Genomic DNA, 20,098 nt, shown 5'->3' on the forward strand with positions numbered 1-20,098 from the left:
GAAATTATCTTTCCAAATTATTCTTCTGTAGAAGTTGGTTCTATATCAAAGTGCATGAGATAAGAGATTACATCTTTTGATAAGTCCTTGTAGAAGAGTATCTCTTTTTTCATAAATTGTTTAATTAAAGCAAGACTTCTGCAAACTAAGAGAATGAAACAACGGTTTGAAAAGCAGTCTCAACAAAATCCTATTGTTCTGCTATACCATTCTAGCATATTTTTCTTTCTGGTACATTAATAGCAGAAATACTGGATTTTAATTAGAATAATTGAACTATAGATAGTATGTGTGAGACAGGTTTATTTCATGCTAATTTTATGATGCTTTTCTCAGAGAAACAAATATTTTAAAATTCCTCTTTAGCCAGCTATTCTTTTCAGGTGAGCAAATGTTAGCTCACCTATTTTAAAGGCCCTCTGAGCACAAGAATCGGGCCTTCTGCATTTGCTGCACTGTGCACATACAATCCTTTTCTTTGGAGACTTTGCTCCAAAATCAAACATACCATACAGAATTCTCAGTAATATCCAAACAAGTAGGAATGTGATTTCTCCCTTTAAGGTTAATGGTTACCCCGTTTTCTTTTGCATGGGAGGTAACCATGCAAATATTACAAAGATAAATGACAGTTTCCTTGCCTCTTCTCTCTGCACGTATACAAATCTGCAAGTTACAGCTGTAACATTTAAAGAATGAGTATAAACTATTGCCAATTATTCCACAGATGTCATGTTTATTGCACTACCCATATTCTTACTGCTCTCTAAAGCGCTTTGGAAAGCCACATAAAGTAAGTTTCTCGCTCTTCTCCTCTTCTAATGTCTGGAGAGTATAGAGCTTAACAGAGACTGTCTGTATGATCCTAGATCCACACAGTATTATTAAGCAAATCAGTTTATTATTTGGGCAGTTTTCTTCAATTGACTAGGCCTAATCTTCAAATACATTCCTGTGAAGCAGAGACAAACTGAAAACAAACAAACAAAACTCTTCCCCAAATGAGGCTTTGCAGATTCTTTCTACTCCAATAGGTCTGCTGGACTGGACAATTTCATGGATGTGATCTAAATGTTTTGTTCAGGAAAACAGATTTTAGGGTAAGCCTCAGGACCATAAATACCGAGGTTAAGGGTGTTCTTTGATGAGTGGAGGTGACAGTCAAATGAGCCATGCTGTTTTCAGCAAGGTATTTATGCAGCTGAATTTTACTGAGAAGCCTTGGGGCAAGAAAGAGAGAGTCAGAGAGGAGGGCACAAGAAGCTCACACTATGAGCACTCATACTGTAGCTTGGTAACACAATTGGCTAAATAATTAACATTCCATCAATGAATTGAGGATTTGCTTTAAAAAGCAAAGGACTTTTTGTTGGTAAGAACGGGATTAGGGAGGCTGAAGCAGCATGAATAAGTATTAGGATCGTTCTTGCTTTGTGTAACAGATACAAAGAAAAGGAAAGGGCATGGGAGTGTAAGAAACATCATTATTATTACTCAGGAGTACGAGAACTTGCTACAATATTCCTCAGAAGACATCCAAGTCACACTTGTTAGTCTCAAACTGAAAGCTGTACAAAACAGTCAGGATACACAAGAAGTTAAGCATTAAGTCATCGTCCTGGCTCCAAAATATCCCAAAGTGCCTACAGATTCCTTTAAAAACAACAACAGGAAACAAAGTATGCCTCTTCTGTTTTTCTTTTTCCTTTTCTCTGACTCTCAAGAAAGTTTCTCAGATGTTGAGTCTCTCTGGGGTATGTTGCATTTGGACTGTCTACAACAGACAGAAGAGATTCACCCAAGGATTCTTCACTCCCTTGCTCCCAAGATAAAACCAGGAACCTAAGCACTTAACTTTGCTAGTCTCCTTAACATACCAAATGAATAGCACAAAAACTTCTGATCAAGGCTTTATGCATCAAATTAACTTTTTAGTATTTTGCTTCTCAGATGTCACCAACCTGAGTGCAAATCCTGTTCTCAAAGAGGTCTGCAAGGACTGTCTTTCCCCTCCCCTCCCCACACTGGAGTGTTACGGTCATGCCTTCTCCACCAGATAAGCAGAGTTTCATCTCAGACTACACCATGAGAGAAGATGATGACACACCTCCTCCAGGACCACAGGGATATACGAGGAGACAGCTGCACTATCCATAATGATGTCACTCATTTTGAATGCTGAAAGCGACTGTCCATTGAAAGGATTGATTTTTGCCTGTCCCTTCAGAGCAAATAATGTGCCAAATTGGCCTGTGGCTGGGCAGTTTGGTGCAGTTGATATTATCCAGCCTGTACATTTCTTTGGGGTTTGTTCTTTCTACTGTAATTTTTTTTTAAATTAACAGAAGAAATATAGCCATGTGCAAGGATATCCATGCTGTGACTGAGGATTATAAAGGAGCCTAAAGCAGTGAGATACCCAAGACACATTAAAAGAAAGTGAGAAATGGTTTTCTAACTCCTTTAGGCTGCTTTAAAACCCAGGCTTGTTTGATTTTGAGTGTACTGGCAATAAAAAGTCATTTCTCCCTTCCACTTTGAACACACAGAAGCTATCTCAGAAGCCTGCCACACACTCCATGTATGCCAATGTCGGCCTTAAGCAGACTTTCTGTCTTTATTCCAAGTTATTGCAGCAAGTGTAGCCGTAGAAAAACTCTTTCTGGTACTACATAGATAAATACATAAGTGCACTGTGAGTCAATTGTATGTTTAACATAGCAGCTAATCATACCAACGTTATTTAATCTACACTTTTGTCTCTTACTGACTATGCAGAACTGTTTCTCCATAGCAGAGAGAAACCATAATTGGATACAATTAGATATTTATAGGAAGTGATGGAATAAAACAAGAATTGCAAATTTGAATCCTGTCACATTGTGTTGCTATGGATGAGGAGATAAAAGGAGAGGGATTAGAATTGAACACCTTCATTTTGACTCCCCTCCTTTTGGTTTTCCCCAGGCAGATCCAATAAGAAGGTAGCCATTTTCTATGGTTTATTTGTAAGAAATCATCTCTGCAGTGGAATCCTGGGAACATCAGGCGATGACAATTTCTTACACATGCTATGTGGCGTGCTGGCCAGAGCAAATGCTTAGGTTCTGCTCCCTCAAGGGGAACATCCCCCAAAGACAGACGTGCAGGCCAGACACCATGTCAGCAAGATGCAAGAACAGCCAATACCACTGAATCAAACACAAAGCAGGGCAATGAAAGGTGGCAGGGCACAACTGAATGGAGAACATGTGGTATGGAGAGAAATGACACCCGAATTCCAGCATTTCTGTGAATACAATGAATAGTATGAGCATATGGGAAAAAGGATCTGATTCTCAGCTCTATCAATTCCTTTTATACAATATCGATGTATAACAGAGACTTCGGGGTAAACAGAAATCACTACATGAGTGCATCTTTCCAGGATATGTAAAACTCTTGTGAACTTCTCTATCTGGGATGTTGTACCAGCTCCAAAATGGAAGTATTTTTGAAAGCGCTAGTGTGCAGATAATGAATTACGCCTACTTTATGCTTATCAAGGCCAGAAGTGAAGAAGCTTTCTCGCAGATAGTACTGTTAATCCAAGTAATGTGATGTGAGTTCAAGCCCAGTAAGACATGCTTAACATTCAGAGATACTCCACAGAAATCCAGTTTAAGAACATGAAATACACCCATGGTTGATACCTAAGTTGAAAATTGATTTTTACTCTACCAGTGACCCAGACAGGCATGTTCAAGAACATGCACAACTCAAAATTAGCATAGGGACAACGTAAGTCATGGTGAGACTCCCAGGCTCTGCTATAGTCTCTGAACACCTGAATTTCTCTGCTGGAATAAGCAACCATGACATCCAAACACTGAACTCACTGTCATTATATATCAGTTAGTGTCCCTCTGAGACAACTCAAGTTCACATTTTTCACAGTCTTCAGGACACAGCTTTGCATTAGTTCACAATCAGATTTTCTCCATCTCAAAGGACTAGACAGTTGTTGTGACTTTTTTTTTTTTGGTTTGGTTTCTTATGGAAGAGAATATTTGCTCACCCACGCGGAGTATTTTTACCTCTGAATGCAGTCTTTTTTAATTCCTTGCCCAAATTCAAGAGACAGAATATTACGTTCTCCCATATTTCAAGAAAACTGATAGCAGGGTAAGAAAGACAGAAACAGCATCAAGGTCTCCATTCAGGAAGAGGGAAGTGTGAATTCATCCATTACCGGACATAAAGGAACCTACACGCGTAAAAGAGAAATCCTTGTCTGCTTAGTCATTGGAAAATCTTCAGTAAAAGCCTAAATCTCCTAAAATACTTAAGTCAGTCAATCTGAAGATAAACTTCCAAGGAAAGTCAGGCCTTCTTTAACTCCCATCCTTACGAAGTATTTAAAGGCTGATTAACTTCCTCACAACGTGTCAGTATCACCAGATCAGAAGTAAATGAAGCATAGCTCCACGACTGCCTACAACTGTTTTGTTAACATTGCTGGAGAAGGCTTCTGTTCAACTTTCTTTACTATAAATCATAGAAAGTAAGAAGTCTGTTTGACAGACCAACTTTTAAAAAAACCCAACAGACTAACATAAAAACCCAAAAGCTATATTCTTCTATTACATACAGATCCAAATATATCTGGGTTTTGGGTTAAGAAGGAAAAATCTGGCCAAAACAGAAGTAAATAACTCATTCATAAAACAGGCAGAAACAGTTGACTAGGAATTAATTGGTCCAAACCAGCAGAACTCCTTTAAAAATATGTTATATGCCGACCGCCCTGTAGTCAAATTTTACAGATGTCCAAATTTATTTTATATTTTTGATCTACTGTATATAACTCCCTAAAAGGAAAAGACACAAAACTGCCTCACATATACTGCATATAGGCTGACGTCTCTGAAGGAACAGGAAAATAATTGCAGTTTGAAAGCTACAGTGGATCTCCATTCGATCATCATCATAATGCTACATGATACTTATATAGTTCCTTTATCCCAAAGGATCAATAAATCCTTCCAGAAGATAAATAAACTAAATTAAATTTTGACATTGAGCCTTATTTATGAGATTTACAAAATATTTGAATTGATTCTGGACAAGAATCAAGAAAAAAAAAAGGTTATATCTTAATGACTAGCTACCTCCAAACAAAGTTCCACGTTTAAATGGAATGAAATAGGGAGATTCAATCAAAAACTATTTGGAACATTTTTAAAATAGCAAATCACATCAGTTATCTAGATTATTAATTAAGAATGTGCATACTAATTGTGGAAACCCCTCAATCACTGTCAGTATGCAGAATGCTGCAGAAACAAATATGTTGTGGATTATAGGGGGAGTAGGGAGTGATATTATGTGCTGTTGCTTCTTTCCTTTTTACAGTGTTGTTTATGCATTTATTTTTCAGATGGGATAAAATTCACTCCACATGGTTGAGGTATTAAATCAGTTGCTTCCTATTAGAGATTGGAATGAGACCTTCAGTAGAGACAAATTATGCCACATCTGTGTATTTTTGGACTTCTGCCACTTTTCCCTGGAGCACCCGGGGACAAACAGTGTCAGAATCAGTAGGCTGCCCAGATTGTCATCTCTTCTGACTGCTCTTAGGAAAACTCAGTAAGTCACGGACAGTTTTGGCCTTCAAGATGGTAGAGCTAAGGGCTGAAAAAGCACTCCTAAAAATATTAATTTTTGTGTCCCTTTTGTTCAGGGTTCAGTAAAAGTGTGGATGGACAACTGAATGCAATCTATTTACTGCACAGTGAGATCTTTTCACCTCTTGGCTGAGATAACTATGTCCTAGAGCTTACTATAAATATTAAGGACAATCAGAGAAAAATTCAGGTTGGAAGTCACTGCTGGAGATCAACTGGTCCAACCTGTTCCTCGAAGCACACTACATTCAGATGAGGTACAGATTCACTTCACCAAGACCAATGGGACCTTTTCTGCACAGCTGCTACCCATCCACGCAATCCCCAGCTTGTACAGACGTACGATGCTATCGTGCCCCAGGTGCAGAGCTTTGCATTTGTCTTTGCTGACAAGGGTTCCTGTTGGCGTATTTCTCTGCTGAGGTCCTTAACTACCATGGATTTCTATGATGCAATTCATCAATTATGTCACTTTAAAACCACGAAGTTTTTTCAGGTAACCTGTTTGTTTTGCTGAGGCAGAGAAGGAAGCTTATAGGCAGATACTGCTTTTCAGATGTGAGATGGTAAGCAGCTGATATATATGACATATCTGATAGATGACTTATGATAAATCCTTCATTTTTACTCCTTTAAAAAGACAGAACCAAAAATTTGCAAAAGTCTATCCAGTTATTAAATTCTCTAAGTATTCTAACTGGAAACAGTACCTTGGCTAGATTTCTTTGATGTTTCTAAGGTGTCTAGCAGCCCAACCTTACTGCCTTCAAGCCCGGCCTCCCGCAGAACATGTTCTTAGGATCATCTTAGCATTTGAGAAACAAGTGATTACCAGCACATTTTATACCAGAAAAAAGAAACCTTGCACTGTGAGAGTCTTAAGCCTCCCTTCTGTGAGATCTTCAATGAACTTTCCTCCGGCTGAGTCTATCAGAGATCATTTTATGTATAAATCAACAGCTATGTGGGAAGGACGACTGGCCATTGATGCAGCTATATCTATTTATTTACAGACTGATTCCTTACATTCAGAGCCCAGTAATTACTGCACACATATACTATAAAAAGTCAAATAAATACCTCAAAATCTTCTTAAATCAAAGGGTGTGGATACACAGGTAAACTTTATTAAAATGAATTGACAGATTGAGGTTTGCTATAGCATTTCAGCTAAGTAAGAGAATCCGTTTTAAGGAAAGAATCAGTAGTTACCTTAGTGGCTCTGAATAATAAGCAGGTTACAACTCACTCCATCACTGAGCGGATTACTAGACAGTGTTTGAATATAGAAAAGGGAGAAGTCCCTTTGTAAACCCTGATTATATTAACAAATATAAGCTGGTCCCAATCTAGGTTTCATTTGCAAGGTAGATAGGGAAAAAAACTATATGCAAACAGAGATTTTGGTTTTGTTTTTTTTTTCCTTTTTTTCTACCCCCCACCCCCTGCCCTTGAAAGATCACCTTCAGTTAAAATAACTGTATTTGCTTTGACTGTGTGTTCATATGTCTCTCACGCATGCACCCTATGGCCAAATAAGGGTTTTGGCAGGCATTCTTGAAGGAACAGACTTTAAGACCATACTGTCATCAGGCTTTGCCCCAGAAACTTATACGAATTTGTGCCTTTTACATTGCATCTACAAAGAGAAATCACATTTCGTACAGCAAATTACACAGCCGGTTAGTGCTTTGAGTGTAAAGACAGTAGTTTGGGTTTACTTTATGTTGCCTATGCAGGAGTAAAAGAAGACAAAGCAGAATTAGGTTACCACGTGCAAACTCAATGGTGAAACAATAACATTACCAAGGTACGGACATACAAATATTGTACATATCTACAGAAACCCTTAAATTGCCCTTACCAACAAATAATTGGCTGTTGAGCTGCAAGCGGAAGTGCCCATCAGCAGGTGCCTCCAGGACCTTCTTGGGGAGGCTGTCCACCTGGAGAGAGGTTTGCTTGAGGTTCCTCTCCGCTCGGACGTAGTGCCACTGGTTGTCATTCAGGGGTGTGGGAGACTGCACAGTGGCTTCTGTGGGGCCATTCCCGACATCTATGGAGAAGGTGATCTCTTTGGGGGCTGGAATAGATGAACAGATGTGAAGAGGAAGTGAAGGTCTGAATTAAATTGTGGTTTTGACATCATGAAATCTTACATAAATATAGGGTCCATTAACTTTTATGTCAGCAAATTGTACAGCATCATTTACCTCCCATCTCCTACACAGCAGCTTACACATAAATCTAAGCTTGCAGCCTCACTGTTTGATCTCTGCTGTGATTATGCTTGGCTGTGGGTACCCATCTTTTTTTGCTATAACAGTTACAGTGCTCTAGAAATAGTAGTTTGTTCTCTTTTTGAAGTAAAAGTGCCAAATGCTGTACGAAAGTCACACAATGGTAGCAAAAGATTTTGGACAAATAATGTTAAGATAGGGCAAAGGATGAAGGAGCTCTTTCTGACTAAATTTTTCAAAATGCACGTACTTAACAATTACAGAACGTGGCTGCAAATGGTAGGAGACAATCCTACAAGCATTTGTTTGCCTGAATAAGCCTGACCCAGGAAGCAAGGAAAAAAACCTAGTTCATCGGTGATCCTAAACTAAAGGGGCATATGTAACACACGTCCAGAGATAATAAGGCTCCTAGAAACAGGACGATAATTGAAAAACAACAGCCACAGAAAGGAGTCCGTCTTGCTCTGCTGGAAGCCTGAAAGGGGCCAGAACTTTTTAACAGTCTTGTTACAGATTATTTTTTGTCTTCCTAAAATGCTAAATACACCAGAAAGACCAAGAACCAGGTCCACAGACCACACAACCAGAAGGTTGTGGATTGAAAATTCATAAAAACCTGTTATTTCAAGCCCAACAAATTGGATAGGTCTGGTTTTGGAAGCTGCTTCTTAGATAGTTAAGATAGGAAACACTCCACAGGGATAGACAAAGATCTATTCTGAGCCCCTGCATCTGCTAAAAGGTCGCTTCACTTCGAAGCAGCTGGTCTGTAGAACTTCCTTGATACAAGGCCTTTAGGCTGCAAATTCCGTCTGGCAGCAAGAAACACAACACCAAACTATTAATGAGAAGCCTGAGAGTAAAAGACAAGACTTTCCCCAAATTTTTAAATAACTCATTTCTCTGGGAGTACAGATTTAACACACATACAAAAGCTTTCACTAAACAATCCTCCTAGTTGTTTGCAGTATTTGTTATATTTGATATCAAAATGACATTTTTACTTCTATATCCCTGAGAATAAAATGCAGTACACACTGAAGAACAACCAAATTGGACTTTGATGTGCAATTAATAGTAAATCATACCTCATTACCTTGTGATAATGCACCATGACATTTACCATTGCTTTAATGAATCTCAGGGCCTTGGGGCCCTGTTTTATTAAATTTTATGTTGGGGGTATTATAAGCATGTTATAAAATGCATAGCACTCAGTTTGTTTTTCCTAAGCTTGACAGAATTTAGAGTACAGAAGTCATATTTCATGTGAAAGCCGTGGCACCCTTTTGTCACTAATAAATATTTGAAGTCATCAGAACAGGAGTAAGGCAAAACCTCACTAATTAAGTTCCCTCCTACCCTACTTTATATACTGAGTAGCTGTTGTACTGCAGTCACTTACTAGATTTTGAAGTATTCAAGGCTCATTACAACTGTGACTGACTTATCTTGCATTAGTATCCTGTCCTTCATAGACTCTCACCTCCGAGCTGTACCATGCACACTAAGTTCCTCTGAAACAGTCAGGCTGCATCAGACTGGGTATGTTGCTGATACAGAAATAAAAGTAACCATCACAGTGGTTGTATTATTTTTTTCATCTTTTAACTAAAATTACAGTCTACAGGTACACCTAACCAGTAGCTTTTCTCTAAAGAGAGAAAAAAAAAAATACTATCAGTGTTGAAAAAGTAAATTCAGTCACCAGTTTGTTTAAGAAAGACAAACCTAGCCATAACAAAATCAAGTGTAACGACCAAGGCTATACAGGGAAACTCTGACAGGAGAAGTAGATAAGTCTAGATTTATGAGTCTTTATGCCTCCATCTTATCCTCTTCAGGCTGCTCCAACCATCTCAAAACAGAAGAAAATATGTCCTTCCCACTTCCCTGCACCTGCCAAATTGGGCTAATACACCAAGGTTTCTCGACGGTGAAACTTACAGCTTATTTCAACTCGTATGAAGTCTTTAATCCCAAAGTTTTCCAAGAACACCCCAGAGACGGCGGTAGTTTTGAAGAAGAAGGAGATGTCCGCGCTGACCTCAGCATGGAAGGTGGGGAATTGCAGGTAGGAGGCCTCTGTGTTGAAGGAAGCAGCATTCCAGAACTGCCCTGCAAACACAACCCCCTTCTCTATAGTTAATTGGCACAGGACAGCAGCTGCGAGCTGCACATGGAAAGCCACCTTTCATCAGATAAATATATTTAAAAAAAAAAAAAAAAAGAGGGAACATTCTGTACCTATGGAAATTGAGAAGAGCTAGTACTCACTGTCTCCATAGCAACGCAAAGGGCCGATTTTCCAAGCAGCCTCAGAATTTGATCTGTTTGTGTCAGTGATCACTATCTGAGTTACAGGCAAATGGTCTTTGAAGGCAAGGAGGCCAGTATCATTTGTCCTGGATTATAATAAACAAACAGAAAGAGACAGATTAACCACAGACAAAATCCCCAGCATTCCTTATGCAAGGCAATATTTGAAAGATGCTTACTTAAAGATGAAAGGTCTTTTGCAGAATTACCTAGAAGACTTGTGACCGGTACACGCTGCTTAAGATACATATGTGCAGATGTATGCTCTATGCTCAGGCATAACACCAACCCCTGAAGATGCTGTATTTGGATACATGATGCTATCTGGTATGGACTGTGACTGTGTTTTAGTTGTGCAGAATGATGGTGAAGCCGAGGCAGAGTGCTGCCCTTCTGCCCAATGGGCATTAATGTAAATTGGGCTCTGCTGAGTTTCCTCAGCCGGATGAATTTGATGTGGATCAGGTATAAGCCCAAGTTTGCATTTCTGTTGTGTTAGCTGGAGAGAGATAATGGCAGTTGTGCTGGCTTTATACTTTATCCGGGCAGGAAGAGGACACGCGATACCTGATGCAGCTCGCTGGTAGCACGGGGCAGCCAGACAATACCTGATCCATCTTCAAGATGGCTGGTACACAACTGACTCAGCACACTGCAAAGACAGTTGAATTGTGAGTGAGTTTGCACTGAATCAGCCCTTTGCATTACGCGCCTGTGGAAATTTTGGTTCAGCAACTGAAATACTGAAGGCTGATTTACCGCATTGTCGAACAACAGTCTCTTGTTTGTATCAGCTAGGCTTATTCTTCAACTGCGACTAACTTACACATGGCTGCTAGAAAGGATCATTTCTTTGTTTTTACTCTCAGTGTGCTGGGTAAATTGTTGTCCCCAAAATGCAGCATGGCATTTCATGGCAGCCCGCTGGTCCTTGAGCTGATTCAGTGGCTTTGACTCTGGCAGGGCATACGGATGTGCATTCATCTCACTGTACTTCATGAACTGAACTGAGTCCCTCAGGCATCCAACCCCGACCTTACCAGAGCCAAACTGCCCTCTCGAGGTATTTCTCTATCGATTGATTATAGAGAGTAGAGTGCTACCGAATCTTATCTCCACAGCGATGAGTTTTTTCTTCTCCTAGCTCTTTTTCTCAGAGTTAAGGTCTGCTGTGCATCTGGGCACATAAGCCTGGCAGAGCATCCTTCATGGAGCCAAATCTTAATAGTTTTGAAGAAAAGGATCCCTACCTCTGCATGGCCCAGCAATCTGCATGCAGGGTCTGGACTCAACTCACCTGTGCTCAGAGGTGAAAAACTACATGCTGCACATGGGGATGGCAACAATGACCAGATCCAAAATGCCAATAATCCCACATTTACACCCACTGCTCTTTCAGGCAGGTATGCAACAAAGCCAAGGAAACAGGTATCACTTTTTGAGCGATACCACTGCTGAAGAGTCTGACATCCCAGGCAGGATCCCAGACTACCTATGCTACCCGTAATACCATCTTCCACAAATATATCTCTCATTATAGTTCCAGCTGTGGGAAGAGACACGGGACTTAAGCAAAGAAATAATAATCAGGATGAACACTGCAGCTGTGCTCTGACACACAACCTTGGATGTTTGCTTGGCTAAGTGCTCTACTCTCATTAACGTTAGAAAAGATAGAAGGGGTATTTTGATCTTTTTGATAAAGGCTGCATACATTTCATTTATTTTTCATTGTTTCTAATTGCATGCAGCACAGTTAATTGTCTCATAATTCCAAGGGGAAAAGGAGAGGTACCCTCTCCGACCCTAACATTTTTTTCTTGCTTCAGTGGGTCTCTGACATGCAGATAATTACAGACAAAGTGCAGCAAGATGAAATTCCCAGGCACAAGGCAGAGTGATGCCTTCAATACAGACTCAGAAGGAAAAATACCATGTATGAATCAAAGTACATGGTCTCCAAATCTCTTCACAGAGGTCTCTCAGCAGCATAGTCATATAGCTTATTGTATCAATCTTTGAAAGTTAGTGTAAGCCCTCTCAACAGATTATGAAACAAAAGCTGAATTATTTGAGTATTTCTTAGGAAGATAATGAAATAAGGCATTTCAGTGTGTGGGAGGAAGAAGAGTAGGCAGAATGAATGAAAGCAAGACAAAAAGATGCACAGAAAAAGGACGTAAAATATGCAATATACACATGAATAACTAAGCTGGCATTTACTTTTTTTAAAATTAAAAAAAAAAAAAAAAATCACAAAATATTTAGGGAAGTTTCCCGCAAATTTATTTTCATTCAAAAAATAGTGCAGTCTTTTGACTGGCTATGATCAGCATTAAAATAAAAATCAGTCTCATCCTACAGCTACCACTGAAGATATCTACAAAAAAAATGAAATGGTGACATTTTAAAGATATCTATTCCACATCTCTGAAAACTGCATTGCTTATTAGATATTCTGTTATATCCCATGAAGTTCTTTTATATCGAATTTTATGACTCTCAGTTTTTACTAGTTATATGCCAGTGTCACAGAGAATTTTAGTAGCATAACTCAACTGTGAGAAAGAAAAATATTCTAGAACTAATAAAGATCTACACTTTTATGTTAATGCCTTGAAAACTCAATCAAGTTTCTCTTGAAGCTCAAACAGCACATTTTATGTATTTTATTCTCCCACACATGGAAAAAAAGACTTGTATAAGGATATGTATTCTCATTCAAGCAGACACTGAAATAAAACCTATCAGAAAAACATTCTACCCTTCAGAGAATGTGCTAATGACAGGAACAACATACCTATTGTTGCAGTTTATTATTATTATTTCATGGTGAGAAATCAAGTTTTTGGTGAAAAGTCAACACCTAAGATGTTTCAGCTGAGAAAAGAGATTTGAAGACACTATGCAGGCCCTCATGGGAGCTAAGGTTTGAGTGTCTTAAATTCCTGGTATTCTTTAAGTTGAATTATTTCAGACTCCATTTCTTACAAAGCTCCACAATTCCTCTCCTCTTTACATGGTACACCATGGCAGCCTCTCAAATATAGTGTATTATTCCTCAGAGAGGAGCAAGAGAGCTTCATGTACCTGTACAATAATTTCCTGGAGGCACTGCTGTGGCACTACAAAATACAAATATTCCAAGTTTGGACAAAAGATTTGGAATTTTGCCTGAAGGGGGCTTGGGCATCACTTTTAATGTACTACAGTTTTCAAATAAAAAGTGCTATTTTCTGATAGAAAGCATCTGCGCTATGATGTGCACATACATGATTGTCTTTTAAACAAAAATAAAACCTTATTACAATCATTATTTTTGTATCTGTTCCCAGAGCTATTTTTTACTTATATGTATTTTAAACTAGCAGTTCACATACACTTAAAACCAGATTATATTTGGTTTTCCACAGCTGTTTCTCAGGTTTGCCAAAACCACTACTTTATTTCTCTTAGCGGGTTTCACATAGCACTCCGTGACCATTTCCAACGAGCATGCCTTTTGCACCACGCTATGCCCCGCTTCTCAGTATTGAGAACTACGGGTGGGTCCTGCCTGCAGGAGGGTCCTGAGGGGTGATGTTCCTTGGCCAGGAATATAAGTTAAGTCGTGATTTCACAAACATCTAAGCAGGTTTGATCCCTTTCCTGAAAGGAGTCCTGTGCACGCAGAAAATGATACAATTAAATTAACAAACTTGGGAAGTAGACCTCCTGCTTACCTGACTTGGCACTCAATTCGGCACAAATTCAGATGAAAATCAATGTTTTTCAGAGGGTGGAAAGCACCCTCAATGAACAGATGTTTCTCTGAGCTCTTTGCATAAAGGGTATTATCAATTTGTACTTCCCACAAGCAAAACCAAACCAAACCAAATCCAATAATGCCCTTTAAATTAAATTAGTGATATATTTTTAGTCATGGGTATTAAATACAGTTGCATGTCATCTATTTACCCATGTCTGTATCTACCCAAAGGACTTCCTCAATAAACTATGAGGCATGTTACACATCAAAAAAAAGCTCTATGCATGGGGAGGAGGGGAGCGAAGGAAAAAAAGAAGAGAAACATTTCGCTGCAAGTACAGCAATGCTAAAGGTGATAGTGCAGCAACTGGATACTTTAAGATGTAGCACAGACAGTCTTACCTGTAAGTGACAAATAACTATTTTGATGGTAGCATTATGAGACTATTTTTCTTCTTCCTGGCTACTAATAAAAGCACGCTCAAAAAAATCTCACTCTATGCTATCTAACAGTGTAAGCCATCATAAATTGGAAATCTCTAGGTAGCTGTTTCCATATTTTTTCTAACAGATGGTAGAGCAGTGGTGCCATTAAATATAATTTCTTCTCATATGATCCCCTATTGGTACATCTTCTTCTTGTACATTAATGAAAACTCTGGTGGGGTCTGAGCCTCAGTAGCTCAGATATTCAGTACAGATTTTCATGAATACAGTACATTTGGGGAAAAGAATACTATTATCAGCAGATGTCAATGAACAGCATGAGGAACAGGCCAGTGAAACAGGCTTCCATCGGAGAAACTTTTGAGCCCTGAGCAGGCTGTATCACTAATAATTCAAAGGAATATGTTTTAATTGCTATCTTACCCACCAGCTGCATCCAAAAATGCTTTACTGGGTACAGTAATGTAGAGTCACGGTAAAGAAAAAAACAGCAGCAGAAGGGGACATACCTAAGAGTTGAAGGCAAGATGCAGTGGCTGTATTTTGCTGAATTAGAGAAGAGGTACAGAGAAAGAGTTTGGTAATGATAATAATGAACTGATTCCTGACACCTTCGGGGCCTGCTACAGTCAGCTCTCTGCAGGCAGCTTTTCTAGTTTGTTGACAAATGCAGTCATGAAGGCAGATATCCAAGACAGCTCTATACAGGCCAGGTCACCTCCGGCAGGGTTTATTTTTGAGCTCACAGGCTCTGCAGAGTTGCCTGCACTGCTTCTGGGGGAACGGGGTCAGTGCGGGATAGTGGCTGAGCAAACAAAACCTGTCAAATCTGGGCTCGTCAGCGGCTGGGTTTCTCTGCCCTGCTCTCTTCAGTCCTTCCAGTTTTAGCATCCTGGCTCTGGCACACCTTTGCACAAATATAGCTCGTCCAAAGAGGGCTTCATTCGCTTCCACGTGTTCTCCTCCTAGAACAAAGCTGGATATACTCAATATATCTCTGGGAGCCAAGGTGGGTCTGACAATAGTAATATCCCTCTTGCTCCCCCCGCCCCCGCTTCTTTTCATGTCCTGTGGTTTCCTTGTTGCTTGTAATACCCCAAAGGCACAGTAAAGGGGTGAACGCGTGTAACTTTGGAAATGGGAAGACTCAAAGGCTTAGTTCCCCAATGAAGAAGGCTGTTCTGAAAGAGAAAAGAAGAAGATACTCCTACAATTTTAATGGAGAGAGGCTGGAGAATAGAAATAAAAGATGGCCAGTCAGCTACCAATTGCCCACCACACTCTGCTGAGATGCCTGAGCTTCCTGTACAAATGACTTCCGGAGATGCCGCTCTTTCTGTACAAAATAAAATTCACAAGGTTTCCAGGTGAATGCAGCCAGTAAGAAATAGGTTTGGTCTGATGACTAGCTTCAATCAAGTGTTTGCATTTGAAGCGGAAAATGGATTCCAGACAGAGAGGCAAAAGTAGCAAACGGACTTCAGGACATTCATGCGCCATCAGGGCATGAAAGAGGTTCCTCCCATTTAAACGAAAGGTTTGGTGAGCAGCAAGACTTTCATTGCCAAGGCAAGAGAATTTTGCTTGAGATGAAACACAACCTGAAACACAACACAACCAACAATACCTGGGAGAGGTATTTAGGGATCCGAAGGATCTCTAGAATGGACTTAAGATCACAACCCTCTCTGCATTTCAGAAATGCTTTATTCTTTAGATCAGTTTAACACCTTTCCCCGATAATGCCTGCATCAAGAATGCACCTTCTGTTTCAAACAGGGCACATCTTTTGAAAGACAATCTCTTTGAAGGTAAGTGCTTGAAGCTTGATGGCAAATCCATTTCATGTATATATAACTTGTTCCAACAGTTAACTGTTCTTAGTGTTGGGGAAGGGGAAGAGAAAGAAAGAAAACATTTTCTGAACTAGATTTAGCTTTAGCTTGCAGCCACTGGATTTCTATCAATGTTCCCACCCACTAGCAAGAGCTTTCAACAGTCAGGAATCTCTCTTTTTTGGAAGCATGCATAAACTACAGTCAAGTCACATTTAACACCTTTCCAGACCCCTTGCTTGGGTCAGAGTGACAACTTATGCCTCAGCTCCCTCAGCAGAGGTCTTCTCCCATTCTCCAGCAAATTCCATGGAGATGTTCCACTATTCTGCAGTGACAGAATTAGCTGTCATCATACCGCAGAGTTTGGAAGTATAGTGAGGAGCTGGATGGAAAAAAGATACTTTTCACTAGAACGCTTTAATAAAAAGAAAGATGAAAAATATAAAAATCTTTCCCGTATAACGTGCAACCAACTATATTCCTGTTCATCCGGCCAACATAACTCCAGGGGGACCAACTTGGTGTCAAGTAAGAGCCAGAGAGAGCAGCTGGCTCAGGTGTCTGCTTAGATATCGTTTAAAAGTCAGCATGCCTAGAAATGCATATTGTGTGCTGCCAAACACCTGGCTCAGGACTTTTTTCAGGTCTGTTTTCTCTTGTTTTCCATTTCTTTTGCTGCTCTGAGAAATCAGTAGCTTCTTCTGCACCCAAGACTTAGTCTAGGGAAACCAAATCAAAGCAAAATCCTAAACCTGTCTCCTCTTCAGAAGGATGCTCCAGCTATTCTGGCGAGTTCCTACCTCGGAGCTGCAGTGAGCAGCCTGATTTATCTAAAACGAGCAAAAATGATTTTCTGGTTTTCCAGTCTGCAGCACCCATTTTATTTCATGCTAAGGCAAATACATGCATCTGCTGCTGTCTTGCTCCTTCCACTATAATGTATAGCAGGTTAAAGTCACAGTTCAGGTCTCAGCAGGTTTCCAGATTCAAATGCTCATTATATATCAGGGGGTCAGTGTTCTAGCAGAGAAACACGAAAGCAATCTTCAAGAGGCATGAAATTTCTTATGTTTAGAGACTCTTTCTAAAGGTCAGGGGTTTTTTAGCTTTTAAAAAGGCAACCTGCAATTTAGAATACTACCAACGTCCAAATTTCAAATGGATTAAAAACCAAACCAAAACACCTGAACACCCAAACCAACAAACAGTAGGCAATTTAGCTGAGGAAACTTCTATGTATATCCTGTTATTATAATGAAATTAGGAGAAACAAGTAGCTCTGTGAGCATAACTTGCTTAGGTCTCATTTCCTTAGGAGACTCAGCTGAAACATTATAAAACCGCAATTAGCTTTCACCTTGCGTTGGTTTGTACAATGCAGTGATGCACTGTCCTGCAATCTCAGACTACAACCCCAATGATCTGCCAGTGTAACACACCCTGCTCTGCTTGAGTAGCAGCTCACCAAAAAGCAAAATGTGGATTATGAACAGAGCCAAGCACCAGTAAAAACAGATGCTTTTGATGCTCATGTGCAAACCTCACCAAAGTGCTTCTGATAACCAAACATTAAAGAAAAGATAGATTAACATGCACAGCCAGGCCTTTCTATACAAATCTATACAAATGACATTCATAAACCAACATTTACATAAAGATCTTCCTGAAGAAATCCCTTACAGATATGATTTTTGAAAGTGAATAGTGACCCCAGGGATATAAAGGGTCCAAGCGAATAATCACATTGTCTGGAAATGAGGCCCTCTTGCAAATGACACACATTGAGCAACCAAAAAAGCCCAACACTTACAGTGACAAGTAATTTCTAATTTTTTTGTTTGTTTGTTTCAAGACCCCTTACAGTTCCTTTCTACTCATTCTCTTCTAAGTGAAGGTTTCATAGGGATAATTCAGACACTATTTCAAACACAGTAGCCTATTACAGCAAGACATGTCTTGTCTACTTCCATTATTCGTAATTTCTGAACTACTTGAGGTTAAAATATTTTTTTTTAGAGAAAGGGCAGCAGCTCCTATCAGTGAGTGGTCCAGAGGGAGAGAGGGCAAAGCAGAGTTTTCACATGTATTTTCACAGTGTTTCAAACTGTACTTTCAGCAACACTTATCTGGCATTTCTGTCCCCTCCAACATAAATATGGAATTAATTGGAAAGTTCACCAACTAGCCCTCAGCTGCTGGAGAGTCTCTGAAGGTGCAGAGAATGGGGGAAGGTTGTGAGGTGGCCTTTGCAAATTCATGTGGCATCGGGGCACAACAAAGGTCCGAACCCAAGGAAGGCTTTGAATGTTCATGTTGTAAGTATAAAACTTCCTATGGAGACTGAACCAAAACCTACAGAAGCCAAAGGAAGTCCTTCCATTGACTTTAAAAAGCTTAAGACCCAATGTAAAAGAAAGTTAGGGCAATAGAGATACGCTGTTTCATAAGAAAAATACAAGGCTTTTTGATAATACAGATTTCTTGTTCTTTAGCTGCCTGTATCTGAATTTTGCTGTCTATGCCTGAATTTTCTGCTCTGATATATACCCATGCACCAACCTCCTAGAGCCTTTATTCACGCAATGCTCCAACTGAATCAATGGAAATTTTTAAACAAATAAAACGACTGGATTTGGCATTCAACAACAAAGATTTTTTGAAGACAACCCATTCCAGCAACCTGCTTCAGCCAGATATCTTGTCTTTGGTTCAAATAAGGAATTTAAGATGAAATCAGAAGTCCAACTTCTAATTTGACTTTCATTCTCATTTGATCATACTCAAGCCGTTCAAGCTTCCTGAGCTGTGAATTGGGAAAAGATTTAAGCCTTCTTGCCCTACTTCCTATCCCCAGCTCTCACACAGACACTACTATACACGTTAAAATTATTACCATTCTTCTCTATCTGCGTCACAGTTGCAAAAATATCTCATATCCAGACAACTTTCTTCCAGTCCACATGCACACTGTTGAATGCCCGGAAGAGATCCTCCCCAGTAAAGATGCTTTTCATTGGCACGGCCAACCCACCAAGCAAATGGCATTCCATCTGGATGAAAGGGAAAGAAAGAAAAAGAGAGAGAAAGAGAACTTGATAAGCAAATTGGATTCTCCTGAGAATGAAAAAGAGAATGGAGGTGGACATGTTAAATAATACTGAAAGAAAAGATGTAAACTACAGACGAAGTAACAAACCATAAACTTTGCCCAAGTTCCATTTTATGGAGTACACGTTGAGAAAGCAACAGCTTGATGGTAATCCCGTTTGGTTTGAGGAGCAGATGTTTTTCCCATAGGGCTCACATGCCAATCGCTCATGAGAACCTTGACGAATTTCAGATGCAAAGACTTTTGACGTCTGAACCCAACACCACTGTCTGCACCAGCTGTGTCCAGTGTTTTTGTGTGACACTAGAGGGGAGATCTGATCGCTGAAGGAGTCTGAAAAAAATCCTCCTGACAGGACTCACACAGCACAGCTGTCTTGAACCACCCAGTATTGGCCACAGACCTCTTGCAGAGTCTACCCGTTATGAAGGAGACTCTAGCTCTTAGATCAGGATTTTTTACCTTAAGACTTTTATCTAAAGAGCAAAAATCTTCAGAAATACCACACAAACTGACCTATTACTATGGGCTTAATACAGTTCCTCTCAAAACCAAGACCAAAATTTGTATCGGTTTCTAAGGGAGCAGGACTAGGGATTTTAATGTGCTCTCCAAGGGTGGAATTTGCAAATGCAAAGCTCTATAAGATATTAAAACATCCTAGATTAAGGATTCAGGTAGGAGATAAGAGGGGAAAAAGATTTCCCTACTTGGGAATTAATTTG

At 39.7% G+C, this 20,098-nt stretch overlaps 1 protein-coding gene across 1 annotated transcript in view; it reads right to left on the bottom strand.

Moving 5' to 3' along the window:
* CNTNAP5 (contactin associated protein-like 5) overlaps positions 1-20,098 on the bottom strand; it is a gene marked incomplete at its 5' end in the record, with an annotated part of 86,095 nt that overhangs the window by 37,402 nt on the left and 28,595 nt on the right. The window contains 4 exons of the mRNA XM_009584488.1: positions 7,534-7,752; positions 9,860-10,030; positions 10,190-10,317; positions 19,158-19,314. Coding sequence (XP_009582783.1) covers positions 7,534-7,752; positions 9,860-10,030; positions 10,190-10,317; positions 19,158-19,314 — 675 coding nt within the window. The remainder of the gene's footprint in view (positions 1-7,533; positions 7,753-9,859; positions 10,031-10,189; positions 10,318-19,157; positions 19,315-20,098) is intronic.

This window comes from Fulmarus glacialis, unplaced genomic scaffold (genome assembly GCF_000690835.1).
Source record: "Fulmarus glacialis isolate BGI_N327 unplaced genomic scaffold, ASM69083v1 scaffold4709, whole genome shotgun sequence".
Taxonomy (NCBI): domain Eukaryota; kingdom Metazoa; phylum Chordata; class Aves; order Procellariiformes; family Procellariidae; genus Fulmarus; species Fulmarus glacialis.